General features: G+C 44.1%; 1 protein-coding gene across 4 annotated transcripts; it reads right to left on the bottom strand.

Moving 5' to 3' along the window:
- Positions 1 to 137: 137 nt before the first annotated feature.
- On the bottom strand, positions 138 to 19888 carry LOC111855761 (transmembrane protein 198-like). Of its 4 annotated transcripts, XM_023835101.2 has the most exons (6): positions 18132 to 18868; positions 17268 to 17401; positions 2897 to 3141; positions 1728 to 2303; positions 1506 to 1654; positions 138 to 1190 (listed from the first exon to the last, which is right to left on the bottom strand). In XM_023835101.2, the coding sequence occupies exons 3-6, from the start codon at positions 3048 to 3050 to the stop codon at positions 1041 to 1043; spliced, it is 1029 nt and encodes a 342-aa protein (XP_023690869.1). In that variant the 5' UTR covers positions 3051 to 3141; positions 17268 to 17401; positions 18132 to 18868; the 3' UTR covers positions 138 to 1040. The 4 variants fall into 4 exon arrangements, with proteins under 4 accessions (XP_023690869.1, XP_023690871.1, XP_023690870.1 ...); XM_023835103.2 differs by lacking the exons at positions 17268 to 17401; positions 18132 to 18868 and adding an exon at positions 19753 to 19888; XM_023835102.2 differs by lacking the exon at positions 17268 to 17401 and having other exon boundaries at positions 18140 to 18868.
- Between the last annotated feature and the right edge of the window lie 709 nt (positions 19889 to 20597).

The following is a 20597-nucleotide window of genomic DNA, read 5'->3' as shown; positions in this document are numbered from 1 at the left end:
GACTGTGTTAAATTAAAGTAATGTTTGAAACTTCTCTCTTAATAGGTAGGAAAATTAATTTATGAGGTATTTTTGAGCCTTGCTGAAAGTGTGACACTGCAGGTCAATCAATAATGAATGAAAGATGGGATCTCAAATAAACAGCACATGTAGTTTCTTTAATTTCATTATGACACACGCCACAGACAGAAATTGAACTTGAGTTACCTGTTGTTCCAGGTAATCTGAAAGCCAGGTGTGGCAACCGTTTATAACATATAAACAAAACTTTGGTTGCCATGGAGATTTTGTTTTTTCATGGTTGTCAGAAAACACAGTACTCATTGCTAAGTAACCTGTCAATCACATTTATCAGGTTAAGACATTAGGGAAGTAATTCACCTGTTTCTAATAATAAACAACCTTATGTACAATTCCTGTAATCTAATTAGAGGAAAATCATTTGCAGAGTATCACTTTTTTTGCAAAAAAAAAAAAAAAAGCTTTTAATATTTTTAACTAAAACATAAGAATCTACAGTCCTCACTGTAAACAGTCAGCAACACGCTAAACAGATCAGAGTATTTACCATCTGTGAAATCCTGGTGGATCATAAGCACAGACTCTAAGACAGACACTGCATCCTACCATAAAAGGACAAGTCGAAATAACCAGTGAAAAAGTCAAAGACCAGGTTAAATCTGCCACCGCTGGCAGACACATGAGAATGTTGCCTCACAGAGTCTGGCCTCTCTCATGGCAATCACAGAATGCATGCGGATTTCCTCATATTCAAATATGTTTTCAACTGTACCACAATGACAGCAATTACTCCATGATTGCATATGTTTCGGAATTGTAATTTCATAGCATGATTTTATTTCTCCATCATGATTCTCACGGCTGACTAGACGGGCAGAAATCGGCTCCCTTGTGGCAGACAGCATGACTGGATCTCTGGATTCTTCTGCGGCGATGAAGAATCGAGTCAGTTTGAGAGCTGCAGCGTTTCACAGAGCAGACTCAGCATGGCCCGGTATCAGCTTAGCCGGGACACAGCCTCAGACCCGCACGACAGGACTGGTTGCCGTCAGGGGCACGGTGGAGCCTGTCTCGAAGTCGTAGTCGAGGGTGGTGTGGTTGGCGGTGCCCAGGCTGCTCATGGAGGTGCCTGTGCCCATCTGACGCTCCCGCAGGCTCTGCAGGTAGCTCTGAGGAAGGAAAATGACAAGGTTGACTGCAAGAGCCCAACTTAACACTAATGTATCAGCACTTACATATGCTGACATCATATTGACTTTATACTGTAACACTAGCACCCTCTAGTTGTGCTGTTCATATATTACTGATTTCCAAATAGAATTATAGCAGCACTTTACTGTCAGAGCAAACACATGAGCACTAATTTAAAAAGTCATATTAAATGTAATAGTACATCAGTTTGGATTGAATTTTAATGTCCCTGGGACACCAATCTTGTGTCATCGTATAAGAAAGAATTCCCATCATTCCTTGCTGACACGGACCGGTGCCAGGATGTCTCCGGCGTAGCGCTTGATTGGCGTGGCTTTGCGGCGGTACGTGGCCAGCTGACCCCCTCCCTGCTGCTGCTTCTTGGCCTCTCTTTGGCGGATTCGCATCAGCTGGACCTTCTTCTGCCTCCTGCTGACGATGACTGAGGGTGAAAGAGAGCGCCGTTAGCCGGCGGGCCGGACGTGGCTGCCGGTCGGGGCGGACGGGCGGCTCACCCTCTGCGTGGGAGTATCCGTCGGCGGTCAGCTTCCATTGGACCAGCATTCCCATGAAGCTGAGGGCCGGCCAGATGCCCATGATCACCCAGCTGTACCAGCAGAGCGGAGGGGTGGGCGCCAGGCACAGGCAGTTGTACACGTGTGACGCCAGGGCAAACATCTCCACGAAGTAGTCCGCGCACACTGTCACCACGGCCGCGCCGAACACGGCGGTAGAAACCACCGTCAGGGGTTTCTGCCACTGTAACGCCAACACGGCACACAGCACGCCTGTGCCCAACAGCGCCCCTAGGGGCACCCACACCGTACCTGGTGTGTAAAAATGGCCGATGGCCACCAGAGCGGCGACAGCCAGCAGGAGCCCCAGCAGCAGGCCGGTCATGAAGAGGCCGACACTGCGCACCAGCATGGTAACCATCCCACAGAGCAGGCCGATGCCCAGGCCGATTCCCGCGCTGGCTTCCACGCCGAGCTCTGTGTCCAGCAGCCGCTCTCTGTGACACAGCAGGAAGACGACCACCGAGCCGAACATCAGGCCAGACAGGAACATAACGGCCTTGAAGCAGCGGTAACCTGAGAGGGGAAGAGGAGCAAATGGGCAGGAAAGGTCAGACAGGTAGGGGAAAAAACTGAAATACCATTGCTGAAAGACCAGAGACTGCAGTATTCTGCACACCCACTGGGTGGCAGCAGAGACTATTTTTTTAAAATATACATTCTATCCACAAATTGGTGAACTACCCCAAAGCCAGCGAGTCTGAAGTAAAAACAAGTTCAACATAGGAGTCATTATCATTTTAGCTGAATGAAGACACAAAAAAGTACACCTGGCTAGCAAAGTATCGACAAATACCTCATTCATCTACTAGACAGGTGCTGAGCTAAGCAGGTTTCACTCATCCGAGCCATGACTTGGAAAGCGGAGCAAAAAATTGATTTGAGGTGGGGGGCAGCTCAGGATTCCCATCTGCCTCACCCAGCTGGCAGGAAAGCAGCTAATCTGCTTACACTGGCAGGCAGATTCTAAGCCATTCCCTTGCTATGGGTAGATCAGGCCTGATCCTATTTAACACGGCTTGCTGACAGACTCAGGTGGAATGGAGATGAGAGCAGGTAGAAAAAACAACCAAAGATTGGCACAAAGCGCGGGGGCAGTCTGGGCTTACCAAAGAAGCAGTAGATGATGCCAAACAGGAAGCACATGGAGCAGATCACGGCCGGGATGACTTCGTACTTGCGCTCGATCTCCAGGGTGCACGTGTCCAGCTCAGCCATGCTGGCCTCTGTCCCTTCCAGGACCAGCGGGGAGGGGTCCGTCATGTTGAGGCGGAGGTTCGGGGGGCTGAGACTGAAGATGGGCGATCGATGTCAATTGCAGATTATGTCCATGAGAGCATGCTCAGCTCTGTACCTATAAAGGAAAGGGAACATACAGTCTGGGATCCCAAAGGGACAAGGGACAGCCTACTTATCTATATGCTTGAGCACAACTTCATAAGAGAGCAATGTACATTACACAAAAGCAAAGAAGGGGGCACGCTGGCTCACACCCCCGAAGCGGAGGGGTCTGATTTCTGCCTGCAGCGTCTGTGCAGTTTGCATGTTCTCCCTGTGCTCCTGGTTTCCTTCCACTTTCACAGACATGCATTCAAGCTAAAACTGCTTGTGGTGTACGTGCCCTGTGATGGGCTACTTCCTAGCCAGGGTGTCACCATGCCATTCCTAACTAGGGATAGGCTCCAGGCCCCCATGGTGACCCTGTCCAGAATAAGGAGTGAGAAGATGGATGAATGGATTAAAGAAGATACCATCAAATACATGATACACTTTCTTAGAAACCATAAAAATTTCCCAGCTGTTTGTTTTGGCCCTACAGCCACACTGAAAGCCTATACGAGACACGCTGGCGGTGTGGGGAGGTGCGGGGCCTGACGGCTGGGTGAACAGCACTCCCTGGGCTGACGGCTGGGCCTGCTCGTGGGCCTGCTGGGGTGCGGCTCTGTGGGACACTCCCTCAGAGCTGTGGCGCTGTGGCACAGGCCCGGGCATGTCCCGGCAGGCTGCTCGGGGCATCGAGAGCAGAGTGAGGGTCCAGCAGCGGAGGGTGGCTCGCTGGGAGACGCCCACTCTGCACCCGGGGGGGCTCCCCACAGGAATGTCCAGCAGAGTGCCGGCATTCATCCTCGCGGGCCCCGTAAACTCGGCACAGACGCTGCGGTTCAGACGGCACGGGCACCGAGACTGGAGACCAGCGGGCCGGGTAGAGTGCCCTCTCAGGGGACACGAACATAGCAACGTCCCTCCCCATGCAGGATGCAAAGTCAGCCATTATTAAGCAGTTGATCATTTTTATAATATTAATGAGTATATTTCCCTGAAGCATTCTTAATTCACAACTGAAAGCCTCCGCCAGCTGGTTAGTCAATAATTTTTATTATGCTGAGCAATTTGGATCAGAAATTTAACCCGCCAGAGAAACTGATGGCAAAGCTGATTAATAATGCCGATTCTATGCTTCCTAAACTCCGTGCTGCTATTTGCTTACACTCCAGCTGCTATTTGGTTTTAGCCCACATGTTTTCCAGACGGGGCAAAGCAGACCCCAGCCAGCCTGGCCACTCTCAGACAATCCCCCCCCCCCCCCTCGGGACAGACCCGGCCTGTGAGCCCCCAGAATGATTTGACTTGGAAAGAATGAGGGCCTGCAGGACGATGTCCTTGTGTCGCCCGCTCTCCCATTACAGAGCGGCTCCTCTCAGAGCTGCCCCTCACTGGCCGCTTGTCAGGTTTGTGGCAGGGGCCATATGTGCGTTAACTACCCCCTGCTTCAAACTCAAACAAAAAAAAAAGATACAAAATAAAACAAACAATGTCAGAACACAATCACAGGCTTTGTGGAATGTGGATAAACGATCGGGCCAGATCGCTATCTATTTTCATCGTCAACACGGCTCACCACTGCTTCGAGGCAATATAATTGGATACTGATTTATTATGCCCAGAGCGGTGCCAAAGACACACTTATTGCGAGTTAGTATTACAGCACAGTATAGCTGCATCCAGGTTATATAATACTCCCCTCCCCTCCCCTTCCCATGTTAAGGACATCCCCTATTTGAGCCATTTAGCAGGGAAAACAGAGTGGGGCTGGGGAGAGGTGCGTGGCTCTCTGGTAGGATGTCGTGTCTGTGATTGGAAGGTCATCAGTTCAAGGCCCATGGCTGGCAGAACGATGTCACAGTTGGGCCCTCTGGTAAGGCCTTTAACCCCAATTGCCTCAGGGGCTGTCCAACCCTTATTCCTTGAAATATGTACTTTGGACATAGCTACTTTGGATATAGTCTGCTAAGTGGTTTATAGCCACTCTCCAGCTCGCAGTACCCACGATGTGGTCCGTTCCCACGTCCTCAGCTGTGGCTGCCGTCTGTGAAGATTGAGGGACTGAGTGTAGCAACCCAAAAGCCCACATTATGGGTCCTGTGAACTGGAGAGCAGGGGGCAGAATTAAGGAGGGTGACACCACTTCCACCCCACTTCAGAAGACGCTGCCAGAACTCGCTCACTTGGGCTGGTCCGCATTCGCCGGCTCGCTCGAGCCTTAAAGAGGCCGGCATTGTTCCGCCGCTCCTCTCCTCGTCCTGCGATAACCATGCAGAGCAGCTGACAAAGGCCCCACAGTGAGAGCATGCCTGGGGGGTTTTCCGCATCCCTCACTGGGGCGGGGGCGGGTCAGGGTTGCTGACCCTAGGGTGACATGCACGCACGCGCATGCAAAGCATGTACAACAGCTAGAATCAGAGTCCCGCTCCCTGAGTGAGTGGACCAGCTGGCATGAAAGCCTACGCCATGGTGTACCGCTGCCTGGCACTGAACCCATCACTGTGTCACCTGGTGGCCAGACAATGCCATTTTCACGGCCCCAGCCGGCAGACAGATACGCTGTGAGCTGTCACAGAGAATGCGAGAGGCGTGCGACCGTCACGGTGACATCACAAACCCTGCAGTAGTGATGAGGCGGATCAGGTGACAGTCTGATTGGCAGCTCTGAGGAGACCTGTCCTCACACTTTCAGGAGAGAAGGGATTGAAAAGGACAGCAGAGAGAAAGAACTTTCTCTTCAAAAACAGAAGCGGCCAGCGAAACTGGGGCAGGTGGGATGCCAGCCCCAACACCGAGCTGCTTCGCTTTGCCAAATGAGCAAAGCGTCTGATTACATGGTGCAGCAAATGCAGCCCGGCTGGGGAAGGTCCCACAGCGAAGCGGCACTGTTTGGCAAAATAAAAGGAGCACAAGTGAGAATAGAGAACATGCATAGCGACACACTTCTCCTCAGGACACAGAAGTCTAAATAAAAAGTCTTCAATGTCTAAAGGCAAAGTCAAAATCTCATTTTCTATTGTGAAATTTTTCCCTTTATACAATCCTCAGGAAATGTTCTCTTGAAATCCTCCTGCAATCAGATTCTGAACAGTAAGCATGACTGTTGTGGCTACAGCAGCAAGACACTTACATCATAGTAAACTCAAAATCTAGTGTTTCTGTGAAATCTTTCACAGAGCTCAGGATAGGAGAGGGTTAGTCGTATTTCTGAAGAGCTGTGCAAAGTGTCCCTCACGCCAAACAGCGGCAGCAAAAATACTGCTTATTGGATGCCCTGTTAATTTTGGTGATTTCGCTCTGCTTATAGTCACAGATGAATGAGCAAAAACAACAAACAACAAAAAAGAGAATGAGAGAAGGCGAGAGAATAGAGAAGTTGCCATGCAGCTGCAGAGGAGAGGAAGCGCTCCACATGAGGGGACGGGGGACGGACACCTCCATGCTCGGTCACCGTGGATACCCCACATGGTCACGCTACCGTAAAAGGATCTAAACCACAGGCCTTCCTGCCGCTCATTAATCAACAACAGGGACCTGAACCACATCGCCAGGCTGCTGGCTCATCCCTAGAAATCCGGCCTGCTATCGCCTGAGCTCGCAGCGTTACACGAAGAAGTAGGGCTGGAGGGGGACAATGCTGCTTTGTATTTCTGAAGACTCATGCAAAGTAACAAATGGGCAGCATGCACTGATTTTATTCCGAACAGCACACTTGTGTAAAAGAAAGTGTAGCCATCGTAACAGCTAAGACCGCAGCTACACAGAGGCTGGATTAAGTATCCGAAAGGCCCCTTCTGTTAGACCCTAAAGCAGAGTACTTAACTTAGTTAGGACAATTCCATGGGTCCCTGAGTGACAGGGGCCCCAAAAAGTTGAAACATAAATGGATTGGTCTGGGTTTGGGGCCCAATATGGTACGTTTTCATAGGGCCCAAGATCTCCAGCTGCACCCCTGCCACTAAATACTATACAATGACAATATTGTAAACATTATATTCATACCTGCCTTAGTACTGAAATGTATACACAAAGTTTGGTATTTGCAAACAAAAACAGTTGTGTAATAACTTATCCCTGTATATTGTCGGGAATCCCCACTGCTACATGAAACATATTAAAAATAACTAATGTAAAGTCCGACTTGCAAAAAACTTGATACACACATAAGAACATAAGAACATAAGAACATAAGAAATTTACAAACGAGAGGAGGCCATTCGGCCCATCAAGCTCGTTTGGGGAGAACTTAGCTAATAGCTCAGAGTTGTTAAAATCTTATCTAGCTCTGATTTAAAGGAACCCATGGTTTTAGCTTCCACTACAATAGCAGGAAGACTATTCCATACTCTGACTACACGCTGTGTAAAGAAGTGCTTCCTCAAATTTGTTTTAAAATGTTCTCCCGCTAATTTCCACTTATGGCCACGAGTTCTAGTATTTAGACTAATATTGAAATAGTCATTTGGCTGAACGGCATCCAGACCCGTTAGAATCTTATAGACCTGAATCATATCCCCCCTTAGCCTCCTTTGCTCAAGGCTGAACAGATTCAGTTCCGCTAACCTCTCCTCGTAAGACATTCCTCTAAGACCAGGAATCATTCTCGTAGCTCTTCGTTGCACCTTTTCTAAGGCAGCAATGTCCTTCTTGAGGTATGGTGACCAAACCTGCACACAGTATTCTAGGTGGGGTCTTACCAAGGAATTATATAAGTGTAACATCACCTCCCTTGACTTAAACTCCACACATCTAGAGATATAACCCAACATTCTGTTCGCCTTTTTTATTGCTTCCCCACATTGGCGAGAGTGGGACATGGAAGCATCAACATACATACCGAGATCTTTCTCGTAATCAGCTACCTTTATTTCAGTGGAACCCATAAAATATCTGTACTGTATATTTCTGCTCCCTGCATGGATTACCTTACATTTATCTGTGTTAAATTTCATCTGCCAAGTATCAGCCCATTCGCTAATTAAATCCAGATCCCGTTGGAGCCTCTCTGCTGCTAGATTAGTATCTGCTACCCCGCCCACCTTAGTGTCGTCTGCAAATTTAACCAGTTTACTGTATGTATTCGTGTCAATATCATTAATGTAAATTAGGAACAATAGTGGTCCTAAAATTGAACCCTGCGGTACCCCACTATAAACGGAGGCCCACTGTGACATAGTGCCTCTAATAACTACTCGCTGCTTCCTATCAGTTAGCCAGTTTTTGATCCAAGCTGCCACAGTTCCTAAAATTCCTGCAGCTTTAAGCTTTAACAAGAGCCGTTTGTGGGGGACAACATCAAAGGCTTTCTGGAAATCTAAGTAAATCACATCATAGGCCTTTTTGTGATCAATTTCACTTGTAGCTTCCTCAAAGAACTCAAGCAGATTCGTTAAGCAGGATCTACCTCTCCTAAATCCATGTTGGCTATCCTTTATAATGTTATTTGCATCTAGGTAATCTACCATTTTCACTTGAATTATAGCTTCCATTATTTTTCCAGTAATGCTAGTTAAACTGATTGGCCTATAGTTTGCCGGATTACTTCTATCCCCTTTTTTGAATATGGGTGTTATATTAGCATGCTTCCAATCTGATGGTACCACACCCGCAGATAACGATTTCTGGAATATTAAAGTCAAAGGTTGGCTAATAATATCCCTCATCTCTTTCAAGACTAAAGGTAAGATGCCATCAGGCCCCTGTGATTTATTTATTTTGAGTTTAGCTAGGCTTAGTATCACATCAACCTCAGTTATACATATATTGGTCATAGACGATGCTGTATTCGTATTAATTGGTGGTAAGTTACTTGTGTTCTCTATTGTGAACACCCTTGAAAAATAATCATTAAACTCATTTACCATATCAATTTCGTTATCAATTATAAGGCCCTTACTATCCTGTAAATTAGTGATTTCAGCTTTTAGTGCTCTCTTGGAGTTAAAATATTGGAAGAAACCTTTACTGTCATGCTTAGCCTCCAATGCAATTTTTCTTTCTACATCCCTCTTTGATAGCCTAATGTCATTTTTTAACTCTGCCTGTAGACTTAGATACTCCTGCTTGATTTTGAAATCATTAGTTATTTTCCAGTTGTGGAACAGAGCCCTTTTCCTCCTGACTTTATTCTTAATTTCCTTAGTAAACCACCTTGGTTGTCGTTTCCTAGATTTAGTTTTGCTGGAAACAGGTATGAAGTCCTCTTGCACTTGCAACAATGTGCTTTTGAAAAATTCCCATGCCTCTTCTACTGTTTTGCTATTTAACTCTGTCCAGTTTACAGTTTCTAATTTCCGTCTCATACCATTAAAGTTAGCCTTCCTAACATTGTATACTTTTAATTTAGACTTTGCTCTTTGGACACTAAAATTAACCTCGAATTTAACCATGTTATGATCACTACCGTACAATGGGTCTAAAACCTCTAATTTTCCAATCCTATCCTGGTTATTACAAAAAACGAGATCAAGAAGGGCTTCTCCCCTGGTAGGAGTATTAACAAACTGAGTAAAAAAACAATCCTGTACTAATTCCACCATCTCAAGTTCATTTACAGAAGAGCCAGAGACTGTGTCCCACTGTATCCCAGGTAAATTAAAATCACCCATAACCACCACATCATTTTTATTACTCATAATCCTGATATCATCATATAATATTCTGCTTTCCTCTACAGCCACATTAGGTGCCCTATAACAAACCCCGACAATTAGGCCATTTGAATCTTTAGCATCAAGTTTGATCCATACAGCTTCTGAATTTTTATTTTTATCAGTGAGATCCCTTGCCTGCAAGTTTTCTTTTACGTATACTGCAACACCACCTCCCTTCTTGCCTATCCGGTCTCTACGGAACAACGTATAACCATCCATATTATATTCATCACCATCATTGTCACTCATCCATGTTTCAGTTATTCCTATAATGTCGTAATTGTCTGAAGAAATTAAAGCCTCTAAGTCGTTAATTTTGTTTCTAATACTCCTAGCATTCAAATACAGACCACTAATGGTAGGCCTTTTACAGTGTCTACTTTTAATTTTTATTTGGGCTTTCCGTCTCTCCCCACATAAATTCTTAACTGACCTCCCTGCCCCCCCAGTCCCTAGTTTAAACATTCCTCAACTATTCTGCACATACGCCTCCCCAATACACTGGTTCCCCTATGGTTCAGATGCAACCCGTCCGGCTTGAACAGGTCCCACCTGTTCCAGAAGGTCTTCCAGTGCCCCATAAACCTGAACCCCTCTTTCCTACACCACCATTTTAGCCACGCATTTAATCCCCTTATCTCAGCTAATTTTGCCTGACTTGCACGTGGCACGGGAAGTATTCCAGAGAATACCACCGTGGATGTTCTGCTTCTGAGCTTATCCGCGACTTCTATAAATTTATCTTGCAGAACAGCCCTTCTGCCCTTTCCTATGTCATTGGTGCCAACATGCACCACGACCACTGGATCCACCCCGGCTGGGGCCAAAAGCCTGTCCACTCGATCTGGAAGGTCCCCTACCTGGGCACCAGGCAGGCAAGACACCGTACGGGACCCTCTATCACGGGTGCACACATAACTATCTACACCTCTTATAATTGAATCCCCAACTACCACAACCTCCCTCCTACTAGGGTTAGGTGGCTCCTTGGTGCCCAAGGGCCCACCTGCCTCCCCAGTCTCTTCCGGCTCTAAAGCTGGAAGCACCTGAAAGCGGTTAGAAACCGTTACTTCAGGTGATGCCGCCTCTGTGAACTGTGTACGTCCTTTTCTACCTCTACGACCTACGTTCACCCAGCTCTCTCGACCTACCTGTTCATCATTCTCCCCCCTCCCCGCTTGTGACGTACACATAGTCTCCCTAGAAGGCGTATTAACTCTCTCCTTTAACTCATTGCTATGCTGGATGAGAGCCAGCCGCTCCTCTAGGTCACGAACCTGGACCATGAGTGAGTCAACTAACCCACATCGCTCGCAGACGAAGTCCGACTGGACGCAAGCATCCAGAAGGGCAAACATCTTGCAAACACAACACTGAGCTGGCCCCATAATTACCTAACTCACTATGTTCCCGTCCTTTACTCCCAGCCCAGTATATTAATAGAGAATATATAAACTTTTAGTTGATCTAATTAACGTATAGTTAAAACAGAGTGCCGAGTACACTAAAACACTAAATTAACACTTGCGTTAAATCGGTACTTTATTATAAATTATCCGGCAGCGTCAGCGATAACAACCTTTAAATTTAACTTTTAAAATAACCAAATTTACAATTACTTACCCGAGATTAACTTCCTGCTGAACCACGTTTAGCTTAAACTAAAGCGAAGTTGCTCTAGGGAGGCCAAAAAACCACAAAAACCCTCTCAAAGCAGGCTACTGCCGGAGCGGGAAAAAAAGTGGAAAATGTCCTCCCGGCCCCGACCGGCGACCGAGCAAAGCTCCGGAGCAACTGACCTTTTAGAGTTAATGTTACCGATGTTCGATAATATTACCCGCGGGTGTTTGATGCGAAGGACGCAAACAGAAACGCCACTCGCGCCCGCGGCTGTCGGTAACACTCACAAGGACAGACAAGTACACACGTAAAAATAAGAGTAAAAAATAAAAACAACAACAACCACCCACGTAACCGTGCTGGCACACAAACGCTCAAATATACTTTACAGATAATTCAAATCAAATCAACCGCTTCAACAGGCACACAACACAACCCGTCCGGCTTGAACAGTACAGCAATCCCAGCAGCCCCAGCAGCCTCTACAGCAATCCCAGCAGCCACACTAAGAAATAGTTTTTTTTAGTATTACACAGATGTTTACTGTGGATAAAACATCCTGCACAAAATAATGAAAGAACTGAACTATCAGCTTTAGTTCTGTTCATCATGTAAAACACCTCTTGTATTTTTAATCATTTTTCGAATCGGAAGGGGGGCAGGCCCACCACGGTTAGATGGGTGAGGATGGATCTGTTTTTGCTTTACCCCCGTGTCTCTCATTAGCGTGGTCATTTTTGGCAGAAATATCAGACCAAATGCGCCATGGCAGAGTCTATGCAGCGTTGTTTCACTCACCAGTTGAAATGGTAGTTTTATATTCATTGAGAGGGTCTATAAGTGTCTCAATCCCTCCTGGGAGATATGGTGGTTTAGTGGTGCTGCTGCATGCGTGGAGCTTGCATGTTCTCACCCTATTTGTGCAGGTTGCCTGAGGGTACTCTAGATTTCACCTACTATATAAATAACCAGGCTTCTCTAAATTGTTCAATGTGTGAATGTATGTCCTTCCACAGATTGGCATTGGAATTACGCTTATTGGACCGATTGCTTTAGACTTACCTGCTCTACTGCGATGCCAAACATCGGGTCCTAAATTATATAGAACTTTTATGGAACGTTTGTTATATTGCTAGAGGAAAATTACAATAATTATCGTTATTGTATTATCGCCTAGCCCTATGGCATGCAACATCCTACAGCATATTAAGTTCTCACAGTGCGATTAACTGCACTCAGAAAACACAGTGCTTCATTTTTAGCAAACATGCATTATTAATGGCTCAGGACACATGCCAGGCATGGACTTCAAAACCACTTCCTTGCAGAAATACAGTGCAAAGACTTTCGCATGTTTAGGGGCACAGTGAGAGTCGGCCTGGAGGCACTGGTAATCCACAAGCAGACCCGCTGGGACCCTGGAGCTGAGCCGTGGTGAATGGGTGCCTGGTCTGGCCTCTGAGCCAGCAGACAATCCCTCCTTTCAGTCCACTGGCCCGCAAGCCTCTCAAACGGGAACCAGAATCAGCGGGAGGTGTGGGAGGCTGACGATCTGACGGTGGAGGCTTTATCATAGAGGGGAAACTAAACAATGCCACCCTAAGAACATCTTCTGAAGTTGCTTCTGGGATTTAAATGCAGATTGCAGCATCCATGTGTATTCGCCTCCTTAAGAGCCTGTTTCCACATTTCACTCGTACTACACGTGACAAAGTGGAACGACCTTCATTCTCCGTCGAAAACTATCTGGCTCGTTGCTGTGGTCCCTTCCCATAACAGCTCTTATTGAAAACAGTTCAGATGCTCATTTCGGCTGAAAAGGGACTGAGATCATGGGTGGTTAATTTGAAAGAGACGGTATGAAGACCAAAACCCCACACAGAGATCAATTATATAGCAAAAGCAATTAACAGAAATATCTGCCATCATCCTTATAAGAAAGCAATGGAATCCATGAATTGCACATATTGTACATTTTCAACAGGATGGGAAAAACCAAGAAAACTCAAGAACCTTTTTGCTATGGTTCTGGCTCCAGCACTGGAGCATGTGGTCCTGATATCAAACTTGGCCCATCATCAGTCCAAATAGCAACGGGTTCCATTCTGGGTCTCCCATGCGTTCATACGGCTGACTGCCCAAAGGGTAAATAAAAGTGGGTGGGTTAATGGCAGCAGAGCTATCTGATTGGAGCAAAAATGAGTGAGGCTCTCCCGTCGCGGTGCAATGTTTTCCATCAGCAGCAATGTTCTGCATAGACCTATCAGCCAACAGCAGTGAAGCCTCATGCCCTCTTGCCCTCCCCAGCACCCTGGCGTCCTCTACATCGGACATGCCATTAACTGCACACTACACCCCGGGTGATTAATAGCCCCACGTCTGGCCCCCGGACTGTCAAGTCCATATGTCCAACTGTCACCCCACTCAGCACCTGCTAGAGAGGGGCACTCAAGGACCTTATTTATAGACCATCCAGCCACGATGGCAACTTCGGGTGTGACGAGTAAATTGAATTAAAATGGCATTAAGAGAATCTATCACCACATGCCTTTGTGCGGGGGAGTGTCTTACATAAACCAGTACTGTCATAGGTACATACTCATGATAAAAATACTAAAATTATTCCAAAGTATCCAATTCAAGTGAAATCAATAACATAAAAAGCTGACGACGTACAACCAGTCTAAAACAATAATCCATGAAAAAGGCGAGACAGGAAGTGGAATATTCTGACTCTATGCTGACCACTAATCTTCTGTGTTAAATCACTACAATGTTGTCAACGTGCCAGCAGGAAGGGGAACAAAGTAGATAAGCTTTTGTACCTATAAATACAAAGCATAATGGCTACTTTCACGATAAACTCATTGTTATTTCTCAGATAAAAGAAAGATACTCTCAAAATTTTGGCTTACTTTAAATAGGGGGACACTCTCAAAAACGGTCTGTCTGGCAAGAGCAGGGTTAGGCATTCGGTCTGAAAAAGTTCTGATATTCATTGCAGAAACGTCTCCTTCCAAAAATCTCCAGCCAGGATGGCTTAACATAGGAGCATGATTTATTTTTCGTGAGTATGGATAGGGCTGGCTGAGTATCAGTGCAGATTATTTTATGTTTTATGGCAGCTTAACACGCAGTGTTGTTTTTCTGCCACGTTTTCCTCCTCCATCTCACTAGCGCAAAACAAAGCAGTAACACCGTTTAATAAAGAGCCATGAGCCAGGTTTCAGGCCCAGCCCATCAGCAGTTGAGAATGGAGGGAATGTCCACAACAGGAAGCTAATGCTTCCTTCAGAGGGCCATCTGAGCATTCCAGTGAGGTCTGTGCCTGAAATTTCTCCCTGCTGAACGTGAAACATATTTGTCTAATAGGCATTTCAGTATCGTCTGTAACCAATGACCAAAGAACATGCACTGAAATCTCTAACCCCAAACACCAAATATTTAATTTGATGGAAATACATTCTTTACATTAGAACATTAACAAATTACTATAAAAAACAAATTTAGGCTAAATGGTTTGTTTGACACTATTTGTTATTGCTATTGTGTGAATTCAGCTGTACAGCCTGAGAAAATTCTAATTCTGCGTAGTGAAAAAGCCAACTTTTTGGTATCAGAGTCTGCAGGTAATAAAAATAACCGAATTATTATTATACTTGGTCTTTGATGACTTAATATACATGTAAAGTACACATTTCGGCCGAAGTACATTTTCTAATCTTAACAACTGCTCTGTGTACCACTTATAAACCTCATTCATGTGGTCCATTTAATCAAGGCCCTCAATAAGACTATTCCTTTAAACACAGTTAATAAATAACATGACTATTTAATCGTCAGTATACATGCACACATTTATAGAGGAAAATAAAAAAATTAACCAACAGACACGTGAGCTTAAAACACACACAGCTTAGCAATTATCGACCAAGAACACCAACACTGATCACCCCAAACAGGCACAGCAATGTTGAATTGTATAAGCAAGTCGCTGGCCAGGACCAAGTAAATACCAACATTTGGATGGTGCAGTTGACCTAAACTAAGAAAGACAAATTATGGAAAAACACAGATTAAACATTTCTTGAAACCACACTTCAATGGTTTTCATTTCTGGCTCATTTCACTTCTTGGCACTGGGAAGAAAGGCCCAGTGTTCTGTGGATGGCACCCCAATACACCCAAGAACCCAACACAGAGGGTCCACTGGGTATCGGAAATACACTCAGTAACTATGCAGATACTTCTCTGTAGTGGAAGCACAACTGAAGCCCAGTCCTTCAAATCTGGAACCAGAAACTGGTTTGTAAAGAAGCAGAATATGGAAGGCATTGCACAGGCTGGAGAAGCTATAACAGGTGCATTAAAACCATCAGAAATACATTTTTAAGGTTTAAAAAGGAGAATGGATGGGTGGTGAGCCGTTATACATGGAGCAGATGGTTCTTACAGGTGACAGGCATTAAGGGAGATTAATGCTGCCTCTAACAACTGTTTTTGTATCAATTAATCTATTTTACCAATTAAGACAACACTTAAGGTGGCTTTTCCTCTTCTGGCGGTCCACAATCCAGCACGGCGTGCGTGCCTTTCCTCTTCAGGTGCTCGTACATACCGCTAGTGCTACCGCGGTATGCAACTGAGACTTTGCGCAGTGTTAAACCACCTTTTTGTTTTGTGATAATTTGAAGAACTCCCATAATTACGTAGTGATATTAAAGGAAAACTTGTTATAACGAAATGAAGCATTTTATAAATCAAAAAGGTAATTTTATTACAATAATTTCAAAAAACGATGCGTCAATATAGAATACGCATTTTCGTAGTCGATGACGTTGACGATGTCTACTAATCGCGTCAGACCTACAGGAGATCTCAGATCCCCTGAAAAGACATTCAACTTACAGTACAAAACAGCTTAACTATATATGACAAGTTTAAAGAGCTTCCTTTGTCTTAAAAATGTAGTTACCATTTTATACGTGCAACTGTTGCTGGAAGGGAAATATGTGTCGTCCACATCAGAAATCAAACTTCCCCAAAATAACACTAGTTTTACTGGCAGAAGAACTTCCAGAGATTTTAACAAAAAGAGCATTTAACCTAACTCGGTGAAAGCTCTTGATCAAACTAAAAGCATGGTTGCTGATAGCAAGTGACAGTTATAACTAATGAGAAAACACTGGACAAACATCAGAAGGTTACAGAAAGAATAAGGGCTTTAGTTTCCTCTGTAGGAAACAGCATGACTGAATCCAGATAATGGATGTGTATAGTTACATGAGCATTTACAATACCTTAACCGTTATTGTTAAATAGTACTTATAATTATACTACGTTTTCAGTGCTGCTCCCATTTTTAAGTTTGGCAAAACAAAACCAAAAGGCTAAGTAAAACCAGAGACACACAATATGCTTTTGTTTCCAATGGCAAAGCAGTCCTCACAAAATTAACAGAACTATAGCTACACTGTGCTATAAGAACCTCCATACAAACACTTTGCACATTTTTGTCTCACTGTATTTGACACACTGTTTAAACAGAAGTCCAATTTAGCTACATGGCTATAACTTTATTTACAGCCGGCTCCAGTTGCTAGGGTGAAATATCAGCTTCTAATTTCCACAGTTAGGTTGAAAAAAGGCACATCTAAAAGGCAAGATGAGAGACCTCTCCCAAGCAGATTCCATCTGGGAAGTAACTGGAGATGCAATGTGTCCACCAGAGAGGGCAATGACCAACATTACACCTCCTAGAGAACAGATGGCCTTCTGCTCTATGACTGACACACACACACACACACACACACACACACACACCCTCCAGTGAGGCCACGTGTGATCGCAACAACCTGAAAATATGCAGAGAAAAGCTACACACCTTCTATAAGATCAGAGGATGAGGTCATCATCCAGGTTGTAAACAAAGGGAAAGGCAACGAGTTCTTGAAGTGCTCAGCATGTGTTCCCAATATGTTGCAAACGAACCCACATGCCCTCTTGCTTAACACATCTCTATTGTAAAAAAGAAAACCTCACATCACACCCTGAATACAAACTATACAAAAGCCAACCAGATGAAGTTAATGAAAAAATGAGTACATTATTATAGTTCAATATATAGCAAAGGACAAGTAGCACACCTGAACACAGACACCAGCTGAAAATGTGTTTTTGTACCTATATGAGGGAGATAACCGGTGCGTGTCTTTATACCTCAGTCACTCCACCTAAAAGCCCTATCTCAGGTAACCATTGGCGTTGGGGTTAGACAGAAAGCACCAAGCCAAAAAGTATTCAATTAGACATCAGATAACTGACGTGTTGCTCTTCTAGCACCTGCAAGAATTTTCTAAATACACATTTTGCAAAGAACTAATTAATGCACACACTTAAAATGAAGAAGAAACACTTCGAGTTTGAAAAGCTCCACTTAAGTGATTAACTTTTATTTGCTCATAATTTATGAGGAATAACACATGAGCTCGTAAACCAAGTTTCGCGCTGACACTGCACGCATTTTGCAGCCGGAGTCAGAAGGAAGGCAAGGAAAAAAAAACAAGATATTCTAGGTAGGTGATCGGTCATAAAACGAACAAAAAGCAATAATTAAAGCCAGTTTAGCGTAACAGTAAATAAGCACGATGAGCAATGATAAGTTTATCAAGTGGAGTATTAGTCTTTTTCGCACGTCAGTTAGTTATCTTATATAAATAGTGCGTGTAGCCAGCTAAACTTAACATACCTGTTTACCTGGCCGCGTAGGACTGTGTCGGTGACGAAGAAAACCGAAGTGAAAGCGGATAAAAGCCCCAAACAAACAGGTGGGCCGCTTATTTCGCCGCTTTCCGTTCGCTGCAGGCTCGCAAACTGACCAGTATATCCCCCTCGAGCAGTCGGCCCATTTCTGATGGGAATACTGATGTAGATTTATCCTTAAATGTTCTTCTTAGATGCCACCCGTCACTTATGAATTGGCGAATCGACGCTTTCTTTTTCCTTTATTTTTTTAAACATCCAAAAAACACTTCAGAGGCTACAACGGAGCGAAGTAATAACAGTCTGCAAGTCGGTTATTGACTATTTTGACGTGTTGCTATATTAGCTAGCGCATTCCCCCTCCCCAATGCTGGATCGGAGACATGAGTCTGGAAAAAGTTAGCTAACTGGTAATGCTGGCGTGCCCTATATCACGCCGCGTTCACTTCTTTTTCTTGTTTTAAAACTGATGTCACGGATATGTAGCTCGCTTGCCGAGGCTTTCTTTAATTCCCCACCAAAAAGTTTCATCGGAGTTTCTTTCCTGCTAAGCCAGCAACAGCTGAAAGTGTTTGACATCATAGGCGATCCTGGGACCATCTGTGCCGGCTGGGGCGAGAGGGTGGCCGCGGGGACGCAGCGACATGCGACGCTCACACGGGGGTTGCCAGATCCTCTATTTTTACGGTCAACACGCGCGCAAAAATCTCACGCAGTGCACTGTTCATTATCATTTTATCCTTAATGTTTAAACGCTTAAGTTAAATATATAGCAACTTTGTAGTGTGGAAACTATTTTCTCCTAACAAGAATTCCACTTAATTGTTTTTCTGTTCCTTATCTCAGCAGCGGTGCAAGGAAAGTTTGAAGACACATTTTACCTTAAATGTGTAATCATATTAAAGATTTTATGCTCAGTTCCAAAATAAGCCATTCAGTGCATATATATATATATATATATATATATATATATATATATATATATATATATATATATATATATATATATGCCTACGATGAAGTTTTATTTTCCATATCTAGTAATTCCATATAACATGGACTCAAAACAGCACAGATTATAAACACACCAGCAGAGAGAATGTTGCTTTTTTTCTACAAGTACATATTTCATTTTATACAAAGGTATCGGTTAAAGCAATTATTCATAATTTTCTATAGATTAATGGGGATTTTCCCCAACGTGGCAACCCTGGCCTTGCATGTGGCCGTTATTTTCATTTGAATATAACAAAAGTGAATGTTTGGGGCCTTGACAGCAGCTGAATTAAGCTAAACCAACAGAAGGTGCTGGATACACTATACTACATCATGACGCTTCATGTAAAAATAGTCAACTAGTAGTACAAAATCTACTTTTCCCATACAGAAACCATTGACTCCTTGGATTCCTAATCTGTCATTTTATGGGAAAACTGCAAGATCGTTTCTGATTTCGAATAATTCCAATTAGAGAATGAAATCATAATTGGTGTAGTGTATGAATAAAAACACCCACATACTGTAAACTGGTCCTGCATGAGAAACAGCACCCCCCTCCCCCCCCCTCCCAATTTACATGAATTGCCATTCAGTTGCAGCATACCAACCAGATGTAACCAACGGCTGAAGCATTTCTATGAGGAGAAGGAAAAGAGAGGGAGTGAGGGAGAGAAAAGCCGGCCATAATATGCCCTGAATGGAGCTGTGTTCTCAGGCATCTCACAGTCATTCACAGAGCCGCCTTCTGACGGAGATTTGAACGTAAACAGCACAATCCGTTAGCTAAAAAAAGAAAAGCAAAAAAATCCAAGAAGGCAAGTCCTGCTTCTAATGGGTGGTCGAAAGTAGCTATAACTGATGTTGTCAGCCAATTACAAAGATATTTAAAGAAAAACAGCTAGAACAATTAACATGTGAGAGAATGAAAAGCGTATACTAAGTTAATGTCGCTAATATAACGCTTAAGCGTTTTGTATAATTTGCAAAGTCTGTATTATTGTTCAAGATTTCATTCTACAGGAAATGTGTCTTTTTTTGTTGATAATAAAGACAATATGAGGCATGGTAGATAGAAAACATTTGCAAATGAAGAAGGGGGAAAGATGAAATAACAGGTACCTTGCTATATATATATATATATATATTAGTCTAAGATATTATAGACAAGGGGATATAGGAATCGGAAGGTATTGTGAGCAGGGAGACCAGGTATCATCAAAATGTTTAATATCATTGCTCAAGGTGGTCATGTATTTTTTCCGATGACCCCCATGAGGTAGAGTTTAATTGTGATTCGTAATGTGAGTTCTGTGAAGGAATTTATATTGCATTGGATAGATTTCAGAATTCCATGTCATGTTATTGTGTAGGATTTGCCAATTGGTTTGTAATATTTGTTTACTTCTTTCCTAATGGCTTCTTTTAATTGGATGTGCTGTGTTTGGTATATTAT

Source organism: Paramormyrops kingsleyae, chromosome 6 (genome assembly GCF_048594095.1).
Source record: "Paramormyrops kingsleyae isolate MSU_618 chromosome 6, PKINGS_0.4, whole genome shotgun sequence".
Classification (NCBI taxonomy): Eukaryota; Metazoa; Chordata; class Actinopteri; order Osteoglossiformes; family Mormyridae; genus Paramormyrops; species Paramormyrops kingsleyae.
This window is presented reverse-complemented; position numbering and strand designations above follow the sequence as displayed.